This window comes from Dermacentor variabilis, chromosome 7 (assembly GCF_050947875.1).
Source record: "Dermacentor variabilis isolate Ectoservices chromosome 7, ASM5094787v1, whole genome shotgun sequence".
NCBI classification, from domain to species: domain Eukaryota; kingdom Metazoa; phylum Arthropoda; class Arachnida; order Ixodida; family Ixodidae; genus Dermacentor; species Dermacentor variabilis.
This window is the reverse complement of record NC_134574.1, coordinates 92,272,847-92,292,539: the sequence shown is the minus strand read 5'-3', so window position 1 is coordinate 92,292,539 and position 19,693 is coordinate 92,272,847. Positions and strand designations below refer to the sequence as shown.

The 19,693-nt window shown below is 43.4% G+C and overlaps 1 protein-coding gene across 1 annotated transcript in view; it reads right to left on the bottom strand.

Moving 5' to 3' along the window:
* Window positions 1–4,711, bottom strand: part of LOC142586940 (uncharacterized) — a 65,617-nt gene extending 60,906 nt beyond the window's left edge. The window contains exon 1 of the mRNA XM_075697815.1: window positions 4,646–4,711. Within this exon, the coding sequence (XP_075553930.1) occupies window positions 4,646–4,697 (52 nt within the window). The 5' untranslated portion in view covers window positions 4,698–4,711. The remainder of the gene's footprint in view (window positions 1–4,645) is intronic.
* Between the last annotated feature and the right edge of the window lie 14,982 nt (window positions 4,712–19,693).

Here is a 19,693-nt window from a genome sequence, read left to right as displayed (position 1 = left end):
GGTTAACAATGAGCGCTTTAAGAAATTGTTGATTGTCTTGAGTTAATGTCCCTATTGTACTCAGCACCAGTACTTGGCACACAAGGGTCCCCGCACCTTTCCTTGGAGATGAAAGCTACTTAGATTCCAGGCCGAATTAGGAACAGTCTAGTTACATAAGGCACGCCAAAATTCTGGCAAAACTAATCGCCCGATAAGTGTGGGCCGAGGTAATTCATCGCCGAGGTAATACGTTGTCTCACTGCTTTATTCGCCGACGTTGCCGATATCCTCGTTAAGTGTCCCGCTCCACAACACTATGAGCACCAACAACGAGAACTCTTTCAACGCCTTCAACAATTTGGCCTGGTTGCCAACCCTCACAAATGCTTCTTTGTGTCGTCCGAGCTTGAGTTACTTGGCCACCACATATCAGCACTGGGAATTTGGGCGTTGCCCTCTCGAGTCCAGGCCGTTAAACACTGGAGCATCGACTACTTAATTCCAGCTGCGTGAGTTCCTGGGCCTAGTAAATTTCTCCCGACGTTTTATTCCACACTGTGCTGAACTTCGTGCAACCAAGGGCGCCTCGTTAGATACCTCGGTCTTCCGAACGTCAAGCTCTTTTTAGAGCTGCTAAACCAGCCGTCGCAGATCGGACACAGCTCATTCACCCGAGGACTAACGTGCCTGCTCGCTTCCTGGTAGATGCATATAGGGTTGCCACGGGCGTTGTTCTAATATCCAATATTCTAATATCCTATATACAATGCTTTAATATCCAATATCCATTATTTTTTCCGCCAGGAATCGGCTCTGAGTGGCGCCCACTTGGTTTCTTCTCTCGGAAGCTCCAACCGGCCGTGACTCAATATAGCGCTTTTGGCCGTGAGCTGCTCACCATCTACTTTTATCATCAAGAACTTCCGGCACTTTTTGGAGGGCCATACTTTTTACGTTCTAACCGATCTTAAGCCTATCGTGTATGTCTTACGTACGAACTCTTCCAAATACTTCGCACGTGAACTTCGTGCGAGGGCTTTCAAAACAAAGCCGTATGGTTTTCTTATAATTAGGCACTGGGAGGCACGCGAAGACCCCCTGTGCAAATAAGTTATGTGGCCAGGGAGACACAAAGTGCGATGATAATTATCGCAGTCCGCATCCTAAATAAATAAAATTGAATTTGTCATTAACTTTTTGTCCACTGCACTAAGTTGGTATGTTTGTATGGAGAAGTTAGAGGCAGTTGTGTTTCTAGGCAGTATCAGTTGGAAGAATTCCTCTAGCGTGTCTGTGCTCCGAGATATCCTACTCCAAATTTAAATTCTCATTCGCATGATTACGCATGCAAAAGACGATGGTCCTTGCGTGGGCTGCGCAAATAAAGTGACTGTTGATCTTGAGCAACAATTGTACGGCAGACTGCGCTGTCATATGTTGACTTCGCCAGCCGAGAGGGGAAGGAGAAATTACAATCTTTGCCTATGCCTGCGCCCTGTTGTCAGACTAAACACCGCACGCTGCAGCCGCGCCAGATGAGGGAGGAGCTTTGCGTCTATCTTCACTCTTTTGCATGCGCAAGCATGCGAACAATTAAAATTTCGGGTCCTATTTCTCGGAGCACAGAAATGCCAGAAGAATTATTCCAAGAGAAACTGTGTAAAAACACGACTGCCTTTAAATTTTGAATACAAACATAAACAATTACTACAGTCAACAAATTGTTGTCTAATAAATTTTGCGTAATTCGGCTGCTGAAAGCAATAATTATGATCTCACTTTGTGTTTCCTTAGCCACATGACTTGCTTGCAGAAGCGGTCTTCGCGTGCCTCCGAGTGCCTAACTTAGACAAAATCATAAAGCATAATTTTCAACTCCCGGTTACCGTTCACAACAGATATCCGCCGTATCAGAGGCGCCGATAACGCGGCAGCTGACGCACATGCACGCCATCGCCTCCCTCGGCATTTCTACATCTGATGCAAACTGGTCACGCCAAGTGAGGGCGTAGATGAAAAACCCTGAGTTGCAAGAACTGCGTAAAGACACCATTTGCTTCCTTATGCAGCTCTTTTGCCGCTCGTTTGTTTGTCGTTCACTCTAGTGCGACATTTTAGCGGCTGCACCTCGCGCCTTCACTCCGGCGGCCTTTCGTCGTGTGGTTCTCCAATAAATTCACAACACCTGCCATCCCAGCATCAAAACCACGCAGAGTTTCGTTACATAGCGGTACAACTGGCCGAGGTTTAGCACCGATGTCCGCCAGTGGGCCCACTCATGCCTGACCTGTTAGACCGCCAATTGTCCCACCGCACGAAGACTCCCACGCAGTCTTTCTCGCCACCTGGCTGCCGCTTTGACGAATTTGATCTTCATTTGGATAGAAAATTCCCACCTGCATTCGATCAATGATTGAGCCAATGGCTCGAAATTGTGCCAACTGCGGAAGCGGCTGCCAAAGTCGTTGTGGCAGCATGGGTTTCCCGTTTCGGCTTCCCTAGCATTGTTAGAACAGATCTCGGCCAGAAGTTTGACTGTGTTCTTTTCACTCCCCTCAACCGCCTGCTTGGCACTAGAGAAGACGCTGTAAACGCGCCTCATACACCCTCATACGATGAACCGTACCGTGTCCTGCACAAGACGCCGTAGTCCGCCAATATTCTATAGTATGGCGGTGAAGAGATTGTCTCCTTAGACCACCTAAGACGAGCCTACCTCGACAGGCCTCCCAGGGAGCTCCCCGCTGATTTCACTGGACATCCACCCATCTGCTTGTTACCATGCTTTGACTAAGCTGAATCTCTTTAGGTTTTATAGCACTTTCATTTAGTAAGAACTGGGACTCTGCTCGACTCAACTAGGAACATCCCGAGTTTTTGGTGGCCTGCTACTTCAGAGCTTGCTTGGTGTCCCTGGTGAGTTCTACTCGGCACCGGATTTGTTAAAAATATTATATTGCGCTTCAATATCTTTATTCGTCGCAAGCGTCCCAGAGCGGAATGTCGCATAGTTCTGTGGTGGGGTCAATAACCCATAATGCCGAAATTAAACAACGCCTTTCCCTTGAGTGGCACTTGCGAACATGCCCCAGCACAACCTTGTACACATCTGATCACAAAAGATGTCGGAGAGTTCGCGCAGGTGTATTTTAACAAGCGAAGCACCACACGTCTTGTGCAGATGTTGGGGTTAAGTTCTCGCCTCCGGCATGTTATTTTTTGGTGCACATTCGCTTTACATTGCCTGAATTTTACTATTCATTAATAAATATATCATTGAGCTTCTTTTATACCTCATCTAGCTTCATAATTTCTCAATTCTTCCCACAGTAGTAAAAAAATTTAGCCCGTTGATCCATCTTGTTCTACTTCCCAAGTCGACGCCAAAAACATGAGCCGCAGTTTTGAATTGAAGCCAGTAGAAAATATTAAGCGGACAATTGTTCTGTACCAATGCGTGGCTTATGTGAAATTCATGCCATGAGTGTGAGCGCGTTAATAAAGCTGTAATCATAGATTAGTGGCACATTTCCGAGCGATTTAGATTACATTAGTTCTGTACACTTTAGTGGTGTTAATAGGTGTCATTTATGTATTTGTAAAACTTCTTTTATGAACATGCTATATTTACATTTAAATATATGAGTTATCATTCTGACAATACGATCTTTCTTTGTTTGTATTTGTGTAAATATTTTCGAATAAACTTTCAAGAAAAACCTCATTCTACTTTCCCCTGTCAAATGCAACAAGAATAATCAAAATTAGAGAAGTGATTGCCGAACGAAAGCTATTCCGTTCCCATCTGTGTACGTAAGACATAAAATCAACAAAACACAACAAAAAATTTGCCCAAACGCACTAGTGTGGTTGTCAGTCATCGAAACAAATGACGCCCTCTTGTACCTGGCCAGTTTCTTACTAGCGTCGTCAAACCTTTTGGATGGTTTGGCCCTCGCAAAGATAATTCTTAAAAATGTGTGCGAAAGCATCTTGTTTGTTGAAAGTAATAAACCTTTCAAGAATTATTTTATACTCTAAGAATGTTTTTGATCACAGCGTTAACATCATAATGGCGCCCAACATAGTGGACGAAACTCGTCTGGCAATATTGGGTTCCCAGAAGTGCCACTGAAACTTTGTCTCGAGCTTGGTGTACTTTCCTGATGATTCAGTTAACTCACAGCGGCGCTTTATAGCTAAAAGTCTACGAAAATGTTTCAGCTTTCCCAATAAAAATATAGTATGCTTCCTCCACTAAAGAACAATATGTTTATTAAGAGAAACAAACCAATTACAGGTGGTATCTTCATTAGTGAGAAGGCCGGCTGATTGAAATCATTACGAACACAGTCGTGATTGATTTCTGGCAAATACAGGCAAAGAAGTTATTTCAACCTTCATTCTACTGCAACAGCAAGTGATCTCTGTGATTTTGATTTCCGCATTTTCAATCAAGTTCGCACTTGCTGTGCGAAGGCAGTACATCTAGGCATGAACTTTCCAAATGATATGTTTGCATTCTGTGGCATATCAGAAACTTAAGAAAGTGTGTTCTAGTAGGTGTATCACAGCAAAAACTAGTATTTCAGGACAGTTGGAGCAGGTAAGTGTGTAAGATTTAAATAGAATGCAAAGATCACAGCGCAGCACAGTTACTCACCGAAGGCAAGAGCGAAGAACAACGGAAGCACAAGGCATACTTCTGTTTGCATGACTGCAAATTTTAACTCTTGTAAGGCAATTTGTATTTGACGAAAATGCAGAGCCTTAAATTTAGTCTGCACACACACACACACGCACACGCACTCGCACACGCACACACACACACACACACACACACACAACACACACACACACACACACATATGAACCCTTCTTTTTTGTATTTACCGTTATTGCACCTGACATCTACTGGGGTTAATGTATGCTACGCCCTGCCTTGCCCACGAAAAACAAATTCATCGGAACCCGCAGACGTCTTTTCTGACCTTCTATTTCTTTATTTCGGCGTAGAAATGTTAGTATGGTCGTATTCTGACTGTTCATCACGCATATCGCCTAGACGAGCATAGTTGTACGTCTCGCTGGAAATGTCGGCTTGATTTGGCGGCCATTTCTCTACTTCTCACAAATTGGGACACAAAATGCTCCCATTCCCGCTGCATTAGAGCATGTACATACGTCTACAGCATTAAAATCATTTTCTGAAACTTAAGACTGACGTTCAAGTTTGTGTAACCTAAAATATACGGGGGTGGGTAAAATTAGAGCCAGTTTTGAACCTGGAAGTGTCATGGTTTAAATGAAAGCGTAAAAAGACTGTTCTAAATAATAAGGAGAAAACTCAGGTGTTACAAATACCCACCATCAACAGAAACATCGGTTGTGTAAGGAACACACAAATAAGTTCTACCTGCATACGATTGAGTGCTAACAGTGGCAAGCCACGAATAATGGTCGCAACTGTTAAGTCTCTAAGGAAGTTAACATTCGGAACAAGAAATGTTTTCGTTTTAATAAAACCTTTCGCTCCAGGGCTCCTATTTGAATGCATACGAACGGAGAAATCGCTTTTCTCTGCAACCATTCCGCAACATTTTGTGAAATTTGTTTTATTTAATAGAAACAGGTAAAATGTAGTGACTTGAAAGCGAGCCTTCGATTTAAGCCATTGATGTTTATAAAAATTGTCTAAAATAGGCAATATTGAGAAATCACAACAATCTAGTTCACAACTTTGTAAACCACGAATGAAAACTTATATTACAATTGTGCAAATTGCATGTAATAGTTGATCTAAAGCGGATACAATTCAAGCATTTTACACCACCCTCCAATGGTCGTTCTTGTGTGAGCATAACTCTTTTTAAACTCCTTGTAAACATTGCTTGAAATTCACGTGAACTGTAAACATATATAATAAATTTGTCAGCTCTAGATGCTCTAAGGCATTGAGTTTTCAGAATGGATGTATCTGATTTTGTGTAGAGGGATAAATTTGAAAACTTCAACTTTCCATCTACTTTAAGGTTACAATTAGATAAAAAATAGCAGTAGGAAGAATTCAAGCACTCAAGAAACCTTCTGATTTCGAAAGTCAGTAGAATAGACCTTTGTAACTATAATGCTAGAAATTTCCGGGTTTATTTCCGAAAAGCATTTCCGTGCTTTCCATATATTTGAATAAACATCATCGATGTTGGGCACGAGCTGAATAATCCTCTTAAGACAGAGAAGGTTTCTTTGTTTTTTTTGTTTCACGAAGATCTTGGTACGAAAAATTTAATACGCATAAAGATAGACACAGGTTACATTTCAAGGAAGCGTTCATTCGATATAGAAGTCATTGAGTAGGTAGGCATTTCCGCTCATTTGATTTAAGGTAAGCGTACTATGAAGCGAAGGTTCACACACCGAAGCAAAATTTTTGCTCATGTGAATCCGGTGCCTTGCACACTTCATATTGCATTTAGGTGTTTAAACAGCATAATGAAACACGGGTCTTAAAAATTATTTTAAAATGAGCTTTTGACCATTGCTCTTGGGAGGACACCGTAATTTAAGACTGCCAAAATTGTTCCTGTGCGTTGTTCTGCAAGGCGTTGGGAAAACACGATACCCTAGTTTCTTTTTAACCCGTGTTCGTATGTTACGCAGTTGTCACCGAAATCTGTGAGGCGACGCTAATTTGTCATTTTGTTCCTCCTTTATGCTTCGAAAAGTAGGCATACAAAAATTATAATTGCGTACTTTAATTAAGGAAATGACATTTATGTCTGATGAGTTTCACAGCATAGGTGTACCGTAGAAAACTAAGGCAGCAGCCTGGAAATCTATTAAGATAGTGAAGATTGATGTTGTTGAAAATGTCTTGTAGTTTTACTCCTTAGGAAGGTACGAGATATGGCGTTATTGACTCATTCCAGGCCGCTCCTTGTAAGGTGATCTATGACAATCTTCAACGCTCATGGGAGCCACCCTGGCTGACGTCGTTTCCGCGCATCTCCTTAGCTTGGAACATGCGCAGAGGGAAACATACTCAGTACAACCAGATTTCTTGCGATGTAGTTACGCCACCTACGCACTCACCTTCCCGTGGGATATAATATGACATCTGGTAGATTGGCAACAAAAGATGTGTTAACGAATGGCGTATTGGTATACTCACTGTACCGCACGTAACACGAATAACTATGCGAAAGAGCTGACACAAATACTTAGTGTGTGCCGTGGACAGCCATTACCAATAGCGCGCACACCTTGACGACGTGGGTGGGTTTAAGTGGTAAAGGTGACTAAGGTGTCGTTAACATAATTTAAAATTTTATTTGTTTAGATGCTTCTGAGTTCGTAGGCTGACAGGCCTTTCTCGCACTACAACCGCGCAGAGCCTCGGAATATAAATTCCTCTATAAGAATAAAAGTCAGCAGTTCCATAAAGTTGCTGCTCATATTTTAAAATCCAGTGAAAGTGTTCAGCTTCAAAGACAAAATTAGAATTTCGCCGATAATACGGGAATGCTTTCTGGTAAGTAAGAGCAGTAGTTAATAGGCGAAGCGAATTTACCAATAAATACTGCTGTCTCTGAGCAGTAATACACTCTTCAAAGGCTGGTTTCGGAGCTCGAAAGTACTGTAGTCAATTCCTAGACAAGTTGCACTTTGAAGGTCGCCGACACCACGAAGACGTGTTGACGACCTCGCATAGGCGAAAAGCTACACGAAAAATTCAGTGACATTTGAAACGACCATATTGAACTTTTTTAGTCTGTAGAAGCAGCACTCGAAACATCGGCGCAGAGTCTCATTTGAGCCTTGAGAGCAGCACACGAATTACCGCTGCTGCCACGCAGCTGTGAAACATCGCGAAATCACGCTCCATATTAGCGCTTATAGAACAGAGACGGTGCAAGAAGCTTCCGTGATAAGACTTTATTGATTCCAGCGAACGTGCAGAATATTCTCACTTTTTTTATTATCTCTGCCACTGGTAAAACGCACTTTGCGCGCACACGGATTTAGTATTGGCGTCACTATGTCATATGAGCACTTAAATCAGAAGCAGGATCCGTAAGCGACTCAGCACCTGTATGCTCGCCCATGCGCAAGATGTGAGCATCTGCCTAATCGTAACAATACTCTGAGGGCAGCTGATGACCGAATAGCACGCACAGCGACAAAGATAGCCACAGACAACAAACGTCAGAAACAAAGCGTCCCAAAATACGACAGACTAAAACATTCTGTTGTGTTTTTCAACTGGGTGGAGTTTCCTGAACTTTTCACTCGTTCGTATACTTGAGAACGAGAGCTGAAGCTGTATTTAAGAATGAATATATAAATTCTTTGCCAAATATGAACTGTAACAATCGATAATAATTGTCCGAACCAGGAAAATAGCTTCTGCGGACGGCACAAATGAAATGAAAAGAACTAGCAATATTTTAGATGAGAAGAAAGGAGGTTAACCGAGGGGCCCGATTTTTATTAGTCATATCATAAGAAGCCAACAAACACTGACACCAAGGACGACACAGGGGACATTACTTGAGCCTAATAAATGAATTAAAGAAACGATGAATTAAGGGAAATTAAAGTGGAAGAAAAAACAACTTGCCCCAGGTGGGAACCGAACCCACAACCTTCGCAAAGGTTGTGGGTTCGGTTCCCAAATGAAGAAGGTCAGAAGAAGGACACGGTCAAAAGAAGGTGTAAAACGACGACACGGCACTGACTCTGAACTGATATTTTATTGAATATATGTCTAACATATGCATTGTTGCCACTTCGTAAGGTGTTCGCTATGTTGATGGCTTCGTTAAATTTTCTACAAGTGACATTCACCCCGAGGTTGTCGATGAAATTTTGACGGTATTCAGGCAGCCCTGTATGGGCCTCGATTTTTCTTTCGATGTACCTAACGATCATCAACTGCAGTTTCTAAACCTGAGATTAACCTTTAGTAAATGTAATGTAAGCTGGAAATATGATCGTAGGTCGGTTAAGCCCATTTTGAACTGTCCATTTTGAAATCCGGTCATTGTAAGTTGTGAAGCGGGCTATAACGAAGGCTATCCTAACTGCTGCATTAAATAATTTGTGTTTTCTTACGTCGAAGGCTGCATTTTCTGATCAGGTAAATCGGTTACTGGACGCTGGTTACCCCGGAAGTGAATATTTCTTCTGCAAGTGACAGTATGGTTCATGGCGTCAAGAGCATAAATGACCAAGGTAATAAAGCTAAATTCGACGAAAAAAAATGAAAACGCAGTAGTGCCGCATGTGCGCAAGTTCACGCATTGGCTTAAGAACACTGGTTCAAGGTACAATATTGACAGGCGTTTTCCTGGAAAACATAAGTTACGTTGCTTATGCCCGTTAGTTGATAATCGGATAAAGGATAAGCAAGTAAACATAAAGTGCACTCTCAAATATGTGAATGGGTACATCACTTACGCTAAGCAGATTGTGTATGCCATTTCATTATCTTGTGGTAGAGAGTATGTTCGACAAACGAAGCGCTGTGTGAATGCTCGATTTAGGGACCATGAACTATGTCTTCGAGCGGTTGCGTCACTTCATCTCCCGGAACATTGCAAGTCGTGCGGTTGTCGCCCCTATATAAAAAAAAAATAATGCAATTTATAAACACGCGAAGAAATTGACTAGAGGAATCGCTGAAGCTTACAATATAAAGATCAGGGACAAGGCGTGTATCAGCGAACCATCTATCCCTCTTAATGACAAGGAACTGCGTTACCTATGGCAATTTTGATAATGCGTCAGCTGGTCACAGTTGCCGGGATGTACATCTCTCTGTATCGTGCTTGTCATGGTTATCAACAGGCATCTATGTATACGTTAGACATATCTTCAATAAAAACTTCAGCTGAGAGCGCCGTGTCGTCATTTTATACCTTCTGTTGTCCGTGTAAATGCGTTGCGCTCTACCGAACCAAACTATGAATCCTAACCAACCGGCCCAACTTGCTGTCTTGATACTGTATACAGATAGTGCCACCGGCTGCACGTAATCCTCTTTGGAAAAAGTAGCATTTCAGAAAAATAAATACAGGCCAGGAAGATATACAATTTTTATCTTGTAAATGTTCTTTTAGTTATTTATCGTGATATCCGCCAGTGTTATGTGAAAATGAGGTGTTTTTACTCCTATGCGGGGTCAGAAAAATATTGTAAACAGTTACCTGAACCAACAAATTTCACACGCCTGAAACCATCAGAACTGGCATCCGCGCAGTTCTCATTCACTATACTTTATGTCCGACTTATTTCGTTTTATTGCGCAAGTGTCCCAGTTCCACGACTGCGTACCTAAAGGGCAAATTTTACTGAGGGACAGCTGACTAGTCAAATGGAATCATAATGCAATTATCCGAAACCAATATCTCTGTCCCAAACGGAAATGAAGGTGATTGTTTAGGCATGTGATAATTCCTAAACGCCAAGCAGTGTATTGGCATTCAAAGCCTTTCTCACCATAGTTCAATGCCCAATTCTTGCTGCGAACAAAATGAAAACACAGATACGAATGACATGTAAGCTACGTATCCCCAACAAAATGCGCAGATAGAAGTGCGTTCGTCACATACCGCCTAAGGAATGTATGCGACTTTGTCTATGTTATGCGAATTAGAAGTATGTGACCCTTAGAACAGTACAATGACACATGCACGTAAGCACATAGGAAGCTTTGGCCTCCTCCTTATATCTCAAGATGCCAGCTTGATTGATATCTGTATAGCATTTCGGAAATCATTGCTGGCGAACAGCAATAAATTTGTAAAAGAAATCCTGCACTTTTACGTGCAAAATCCACGATATGTTTAAGAGGATCCCCGTAGCAGATAACTCCGGATTAGCTTGACAAAATGCGGTTCTCTGACGTGCGCCCAATGCACGGTACGTGGGCATTCTTGCATTTCGTTTCTGTCGAAATACGGCTGTCGCCGCCGGGATTCCAGCTCGCACGCTCAGGCTTAGCAGGGCAACGCCAAAGCCACAACGTCATAGCGTCGAACCAAAAATAAGTGGTATCTGCACTGTTTCTCGAACACGGAGGCTGTCACTGCTACAGAAGACGTGGCAAAAGTTGTCATCAATGGGAAACTAACTTTGCCTGAAAGCATCATATTCGCAGAACAGAGTCAATAGCTACATTGTTGTGTCAGAGTGAACGTGTTAATGCGGTTAGAAAGGCTTGAAACCAGAGATGCTTAAATAGGTCGTGCAGATGTTTATTGTCTGTATTACACCGACGGCGTTAATATAAGTGTAGTATAAGTACGAACGATTGAGATGCGTTTTTTTTTAAAACAATACAAATACAATACCTACCATCAAACACCATGCAGTAAAATCTCGGGGTGGTAAATCGAAGAAGAAACCCCAATTTACTGCCCCTGGTTCAATTATGAATAAAAAAGTGCATTTGAGGAGGGGCAGATAACCATTCCCACATTACACTAACATGTTGGTAGGACATGGAGGCCGCTTTTTGCGCTCAAGACACTGACGAAGGAGAGGCTGAAACACACGAGCGCAGACATGCCGTAAGGATCACGATGTATGAAAAATGAAGCTCACTACGGCTGCTGTCTGGGCATCTTGGTAGGACACGAATGCAGCGTTTTGTGCAGAAGCGTGTCAGCGTGAAAGATAGACGTAGAAGACTGCAAACATGTACAGTTTCCCACATGATCAATGATTATCCATTGCTCGCGCACTCACTCAAGGAATGACTCAAAGTTTAGAGTGGCCCTCTTGGCTGGTCTTTTTTAGACTGTGTTACGTTGGTCATCTGCCACTGTGCGGACGAACTCATAGCCACTACATCAGTCGGCAAGTTAAAAAGGCCAGGAGATGGAGGTAGCCAAGTACGTCATCAATTTTCGACGAAGGGTAATCATCTTAGTGAGGTATGCTTTTGAGACGACGGTAATCAAGAGAGAGGCAAATCAATTAATGTTTCGTCTTCAGAAAAGCTAGTCGGGACCCCCAAGAGTTTCCGTACGCTCCCTATTGAAAAATGTAGTATGAAATTATACCTGCTATCTATACATTCTTACGAACCACGCATACATTGTTACGAGTAACGTGTCCTTTATATGTGGCACGTATCCGTTAAATATGTGCCACGTATTGAAGCATATGTGCCCCCCATTCATTTATAGGTGGCTCGTAAAGAACAATACGTGCAACGTATAGAACGACATTTGCCTGGTATCTTCGTGCCTATTCTTCGTGCCTTAATAGTAAATCCATGCATACCTTGTAAGCGCAACTGCATGGCCGTCTCTGGTCCCGAGTTGATGATTTGTAACCAGCAGAACCAAGTAGCTACCCTAAAGCAAACTTGTTCCTGTCTTCTCAGAACTTAAGTGCATATCTGCATGGTAGAACTTTTCCTGCATACATTGTGCATTATAACTCTACAGGATCATTTGAATTGCTGTGTTTGAGAAATATTTACACAACCAAAGCTCTTCCTTAAATCGCACAGCAAGCTTACAGGTAAAGTTAACAGTGTGAAGTAAAATTCTATGCGAAGTTTAATTACAAAGTAAGGTTCTCTCCAGTAAAAATATTCCAAAAGTGGATTGTTGCATCATTGTTTGTCTGCACTTGTTTTTGGAAGGAGACATATTGAGCTAGCAATGTGTTCAGTGGATGTAGGTATATCAGTTGTGATAAATCTGCTGAATAAAGAAAATTCTATAGACATAGTCAGAGCATGTAAAACTACAGTGATTCGACGTGGAGACAGCATTAGAGAGTGACAACCTGAAGGGTTTATAGATGGGAACCATTACAATGGAAGCCATTGCAAGAGAGCTGCGCTTGCAACTTATGACAGAAAGCGTGAGCTGAATTCTGACAACGTGTACATTAACACAAAACTTTCGATGACCACGGAGTTACGCCTTTGCTTGCCAAATTGTTCCATAGATGACAACGCTGCTTTATAAAATGATGATACATTGTGTAAATACATATGAGCAAATATTGTTAAGTTGTGTCAATTTAACTTTAATATTTACTCCTTATATCCCCTGCAGCTTAGTTTTTATGACACAAATAGAAATTGCCGGAGACCTCACGTCGGAAGAAGTCGAGCTCGGACAGCGTGGCACCCCCCAAAGATCCGTCCTCTCGCCCACGCTGTTCAACCTGGTGATGATTGAGCTCTCCGAATGCCTGCCGAAGATACAAGGCCACAACCATACGGTATACGCGGACGACATCACCATCTGGTGCTCCGCGGGGTCGGACGGCTTTATCGAATCCGCTCTGCAGGAGGCAGTCGAAACTGCCGAATGGTACTTCGACCACACGGGCCTCAAGTGCTCCTCCGCTAAATCAGAGCTGTTGTTGTAAAGCCCAAAACGACAAGGCAAAAGGCCTAAGGGATGGAAACCACCGACCGAGCGCAACATCAATGTCCGCACCAAAGACGGTCACCCAATCCCCAGGGTCGACTGCATCCGAGTACTGGGAATGATTATCGAAGTGGGCGGATCAAGCATCCGAACGGTCCACAAGCTGACGACAAAGACGGACAACACAATACGACTTGTACGCAGGGCGACCAACCATCACCACGGCCTTAAAGAAGACAATCTGCGGCGTCTCGTACACGCGGTCGTCCTGTGTCACTTCACCTACGTCGCAGCAATGCATAAGTGGAAACAATCGGAGCGTGACAAGCTCAATACACTCATCCGAAAGGTAGTGAAGCGCGCCCTTGGGCTCCCAATCACGACGCCGACGTATCGACTCCTCGAGCTCGGGGGGCACAATACCCTCGAAGAGATCGCTGAGGCTCAGGAGAGAGCGCCGATGATACGACTGACGATGACGAAGACCGGCCGTCACATCTTGCGCGAGTTCAGATAATTCCCATCGAACACACAGGATCCAACGGAGGTGGCATCACAGGAGCTCTTTGTCGGTACTCCCTGAACGACAGCAATACCGTTCAGAAGGCCGCATTGAGCCTGCATAGATTGGAAGCTGTGAGCAATATCAATCACATTGTTTCAGGTTTGCTTGTATAATGTTTAACAACACATGTTTTACACTGAAGTGGTTGTTGTTCCAAATGCACTTTATGCATATCTCTCGAGATGTTCTGCCCCTGAGGAGGGGAATAAATCACTCTGCTCAAAATTAAGTGTTGCCTAGCAGACACGCCGAGAGACATTAAGTTAGCGTGTAATTGTTAACATGTTTATATGCACTAAACCTCTATATTTAGAAGCCATAGGTGCCTAGGAACATTTCAGGACTAACCGAACACAATAACATAATCCAAAATAACATGAGCCAAATATATTTGTTGCTACTTTGTACAACACGATACTTCTAAATGAGGAATTTCGGATCACTGAAACTAATCAGTGATCCACTTTTGTTGCGTCTTGTAGGTTTTGGCTCCAAGAGTAATTATTTTTAGCCCAATAACTATGATATTTACCCGCCTAATCACTGGACTCCTGAACTGTGATACATACAAGTTTCTTCCCCCACATTATGATGTGACGGCACCCCATACGTACTGTTGCAGGAAGTGATGACAGCATCAACTTCACATGTTGGCTATTTTACGAGGCGCCTGTTGCACACCACGATTTAAACCTTTCATGGTCATAGACATGAATATACGGCCCCGCAAACAAAGTAAAAATGGTCGATGCCATATATATACGACGCTGGCTGCATCCTAATGAGCACGCTAATTCGCTATCACTTTTTGCCCAGCTAGTGCTGGTACTCTTTGGGAATACAACGAATATTTTGTTCTGCTGATTGTTTTGGTTCTTGTTCCATTTTTTTCCTGCCGCCGGGTCTGCTATAGCTCGCATATAAGTGGGCGCGGCGGTTCCGGTTTTGTCCTGCAGGCAGTTCATTCTTCTTGCACTCGCTAAACTGATGGCTATCTGGTTTCCAATATCTGAAAGGATGACCGCTTGGTACTCACTAATTTATTGCTCATAGGAGTGCGACTACATCAGCTCACAGGAGGGCACTAGTAGACAGAAATGATGCTGCCGTTCCTGCTTTTCCAAGTTTAAGGCGAAGCTGTATACGTCTACCATTCAAGGAAATTTTCATGTCGTTGGCGTGGTAAGCAAAAGCTTACGTGGACCTATCCCGGGGATTGTGCAATGCCAGCCCGATGCCCGGCGGAGGTGAAGCAGGCGTTAAGCACACCCCATACGTTGGCCGATCCCAAAGATTGTGCAATGGTATGGTCTCCCCCCAGGCCCTCCGCATTCTCCAAAGCGCCAAAAGTATCTCTCCGCATTCTCTCATTTGGTTTCCCGCTCACTTGGGGTCGATTGAGGGTTCTCCCTCTAACCCTAACGAGGGCGCACACGAGGCCGCGCGAGGACTCGCTGACCGCGCCGCCTCAGCAGTCGCCCAGCCCCGCGGGGAACCCTTGCTTACGTTTAATGAGATCACCACGCACTACTATCTGCCACGACGGGTCTTCCCCCTGCCGCACCCCGCCTTATGTAGGGCGCGGGCGGTTACCCTTCGCCTTCTACAAGCCCGTGCATACCCTAACCTCGCGGTTCTTCATGCCATATACTCTGAAAGATATCCCAGTGTGGACTGCCCTGCCTGTGGACTAAGGGCAACATTGGACCATGTGTTGTGGGAGTGTGAAGCCATCGGCTCCTCCTTCAGCGAGGATAGGTGGGCTGCGCTCTTGGGCAGCCCCGAACTCAACGACCAAACCCTGGCCGTCCAGAGTGCCCGCGATCGGGCCGTCAAGCTGGGCTTGGCGGTCCCTACGTGGGACTAGCCGGGTGGCGCGGGGTCTCCCCTGCGTCTTCTCTGGACCAAAATAAAGTTACTTCACTCACTCACTCACTCATGCCGAGTCGACTCACGGTGGAGGTGCAGTTCGCCATTAAGGGGCCCACATACACAGCATCGCTGGTCATCCTTCTTCACAGAGTGGAAGGACACTGAGATTTGTTTTCGACACTCGCCACTTTATTGCCTTTTGTTGCCGATAAGATGGATTAGGGGATTATTCTGTTTTCGTTTTCTGGTGAGCACACGACCATAGACTTCACCTGAGTGCGCTCACTTATGCAGTTTGATTACGCTATGGACAGATTATGCTACGTCAAAGCAAAATATTTGTTTGTTGCTTTACAATTGCCCTGAATAACTTTAGGATTTTTTTTCGAAATCGGTATCTGAAGAATATCAAGACATGCAAAAATACCCTTTCATATCGCATTTGGTGAAAAAAATCAACCTTCAAAAGATTTATCTTGCCTTGTGCTCTTTTGCCGTGGACACTATTATCTGCAAGTTGCACACATCTGAATAATAAGCTTTTCAGTGCGTGCTTGAGCTCAAGAGCCGTTCGTCCGACATGCAAACACGAACAGAACACTGTCCTGCATCATTTCTCCTAATGGGTACATTAGATGCACCATGTCTGGAAGCCGTGCATAGACAACAAGAGCCCGTTGCGAGAGCAGACTGTTCACATTATCGAGGTTTTACTGCACGCAGTTGTGTAAATACAGTGTATAGCGGGTATTCAGCGCGTGATAATATTTCTGTAAATGACCAGTCCTTATTGTAAAATGGCCCATTCCTTTAAACGCACGTACACATTCCCCAAGGTACTTTGCATCTCTAAAAATTTAGGTTCAAGAAGCCATGGCAGGTATCTTCCCAGCCCAAGTCCAATGCAGAGAATCATTTCTAGAAAGCCTAGAATGTAAATATGTTCTTTATTGAGCAGATAACATTAATCAGGAGATGCATAGCTTCTGATGAATTAGCTGATTCCAATCATTCATCCATTAATCAGAGCCCGTAACAATCGGGCTCATTCAGCAGGAGCTGCATTAGATATATATATATATATATATATATATATATATATATATATATATATATATATATATATATATATATATATATATATATATATACAATTGTGCGGCACACGAAACCCAATAGTAACGTAAGGCAGTGCATGCAAAGGATACAAGGCTCTCGCATTGTACCGCAGTGCAGATGTGGGACACGAGGCCCTCGCATTTGTCCGCTAATTAGGAGGCCTTCGTAAAACCGCGCATACGTGGAATTCGAGGTCCTCGTATTCATTTGTGGGATAGGAGAAGTAGGTTACAGAGCTCAAGAACAACGTCTCATTCATTGCACAACTGACATCGCTGCAGAAAATAAATATCAAGTACGCAGCCACAAACACCGATACTTTGCACATACGTTCATTCAGAACAGGTTAAGGACAACATGTGCTCAGAAACACCCTTCTATATTTCTTGAACCTGTAACAAAATTACAATTTAAATCTCCAACACATTCGGCCAAAATATTTGCGTCATTTTGCTTCAGTTACACGCGAAAGGGTAGCACTTTTTGTTTGAAATGTACGACATGATATTATGCATGTCATTTTCATTTTTATTGTACGTCTTTGTGAAAATTGTCATCTGATTGTGCATTGTGATATTCTTTTTTGTCTGTGCGCATATGCTTGTACTGTTTGCCTTTTTTTTCTATACATCATGTGTTTGCACAGCGGAGGCGAGAGCCCGTCAAGCTGGGAGTCTTGTGGTTTTAGTCGGTAGGCATGTACGAGAGATGGCGCTACTGACTCTTTCCAGGTGCTTCTTAAGAGGCGATCCCTGACAAACTTTAGCGCTTGATGGAGCCACCCTGCCTGACGTCGTTTCCGCTCTTCTGCTTAGCCTGGAACATGTGCAGAGGGAAGCACACGCAGCACCACCAGCTTTTTTAGGACGTATTACGCCATCTACGCACTCACTTTCCGGGGCGATATACTATGACATCTCGTAGACTCAATCGCTGTCATTATTTGGCATTTCAAGCGAAGGGCACATAATAAAAGAATGTGAGATTTATGGACTTGTATTTGCGAATGTGGAACAAACCTTCTTTTCTTCCTAGTCTAGACATTTCCCTTTCGTGTTACAACCAATTACTCATGAAGAGAAATCAACCATATGTTTTTTCAGTTCTCCCTCAACTGTAATGCGACCACTGGGGCAAGGAATTTAATCCGCGACGTTGTTCGCCTTCGCATGACATCCCTAAATCTAATTCAAATGTTACACTAACATAATTCTATCTTTGTCTAAGCAGATTACCCCGTACTTCCGGAGTTGAACATTCACGTGGCTACATGATCTGTAACAGGATGTAATTTGACGGCTCGACTAGCATTGCCATTTTAAGATCACTCAATCTTTGAGGAGGTAATCATGGCCTTTTGTATAACGAAGAAATATAAACAGTTGTCGTACCATGAAGTCATCTGACATTGTTAATTGTGACATCACGTCAAGACGAGAGCCCTCGCTGATGCCACCCAAAGCATATCCATGTTTAGACATTATTCGGTTGTGTAAAGACATTCGTTTACATGTGACTGCTGCCTTTCGCAAAGCAGGTTCTTAAGGTTTCGTTTCCGCATTTATGCGACAGTGCTTTATTTTAGCTCGCAGTTCATGTTTACTGGTAATCTTCTTGGATGTCATGTTTTACGCTTGCTTGAAAACCTGCGAAAAAATTGTCGCTGCGCCAACCTAACATTGATTTTAGAGGTTATTGCTAGAGCATTCACACACACACACACACAAACATTTATTCGACTTTCAATCTATTGGTTTTCGTGCCAATAATGGCAGTCAACGGACGTTGAATGCGAAAGTTTGATGCACATTTCAACATTGCCGAAAGCTGCATGCTTCCAGCAAACACAAGATATGCAGCCCCACCGCCCTTGCTGTAGGTGTAAGTAACGGAGAGTTCTAACTCGAGCAGCTCGTTGATGATCTCGGAAAACCATTAGTTCCCAGGATTCAAAATGTCCCTGTCGAACTAACTCTAACTACTACGGGCACCCACTTCTCTGTGGAATTCTAGTAAAGAATCACTATGTTTGGAATGTTGGCTACGCCACATGGTGTTGGTTTCATTTAATTTTCTATCGGCTAATGCTTTTCGCTCGAGGAAGGCGAATATAGTAGCACATGTCCACCACTCAGTTCTTAAATAGTTCGATTTCTTTCCGTTTGTTTCTAAAGATCAAAATACGGGTTTCGTTTGGGCATCGCCTCCTTACTACCACGTATTACGTGTCCCTTCCAACTGTGGGCTGGCCATAGCTGTTGGCGGGGTGCATTAAAATATTACGAAGACCACCATATGGCAATCCCATAAAAATGTGAATAGTCCTGAAAAATTTTGTGGTCTCTGTAAATGTAGCACGTACATTAGACATGCAGAAACCGGGTGATGAGCAAAATCGTTTTAACAGTGGGTTATGTGCGTACTGTGTATGTGGTTAGACCTCCGCAGTCTCTAGTGCACATCTTTATTATATGAAGGTGCTTGCCTGTTTGAGTGCTAAGCATGTTGGTACCTTAGCCTCATTGCTTGTCAAGCACTACTAGTTTTTTAATGATATGCAGTTAAGGGGAAAAAACGTTGGTCTGCTGCTAGTCAAAGATGCCCACCGATCACGCTAAGAACCCGGATTCAGTTCCGCGTGTGATACTCTCTCGTTATAAATTTTTGTATTTCTACTTCGGCTACCGGGTCATATTATAGAGGCCAAAGAAACTCCCCATCAAGATTGTGTAGAGAAAGACAAAGAAAAGCTGTC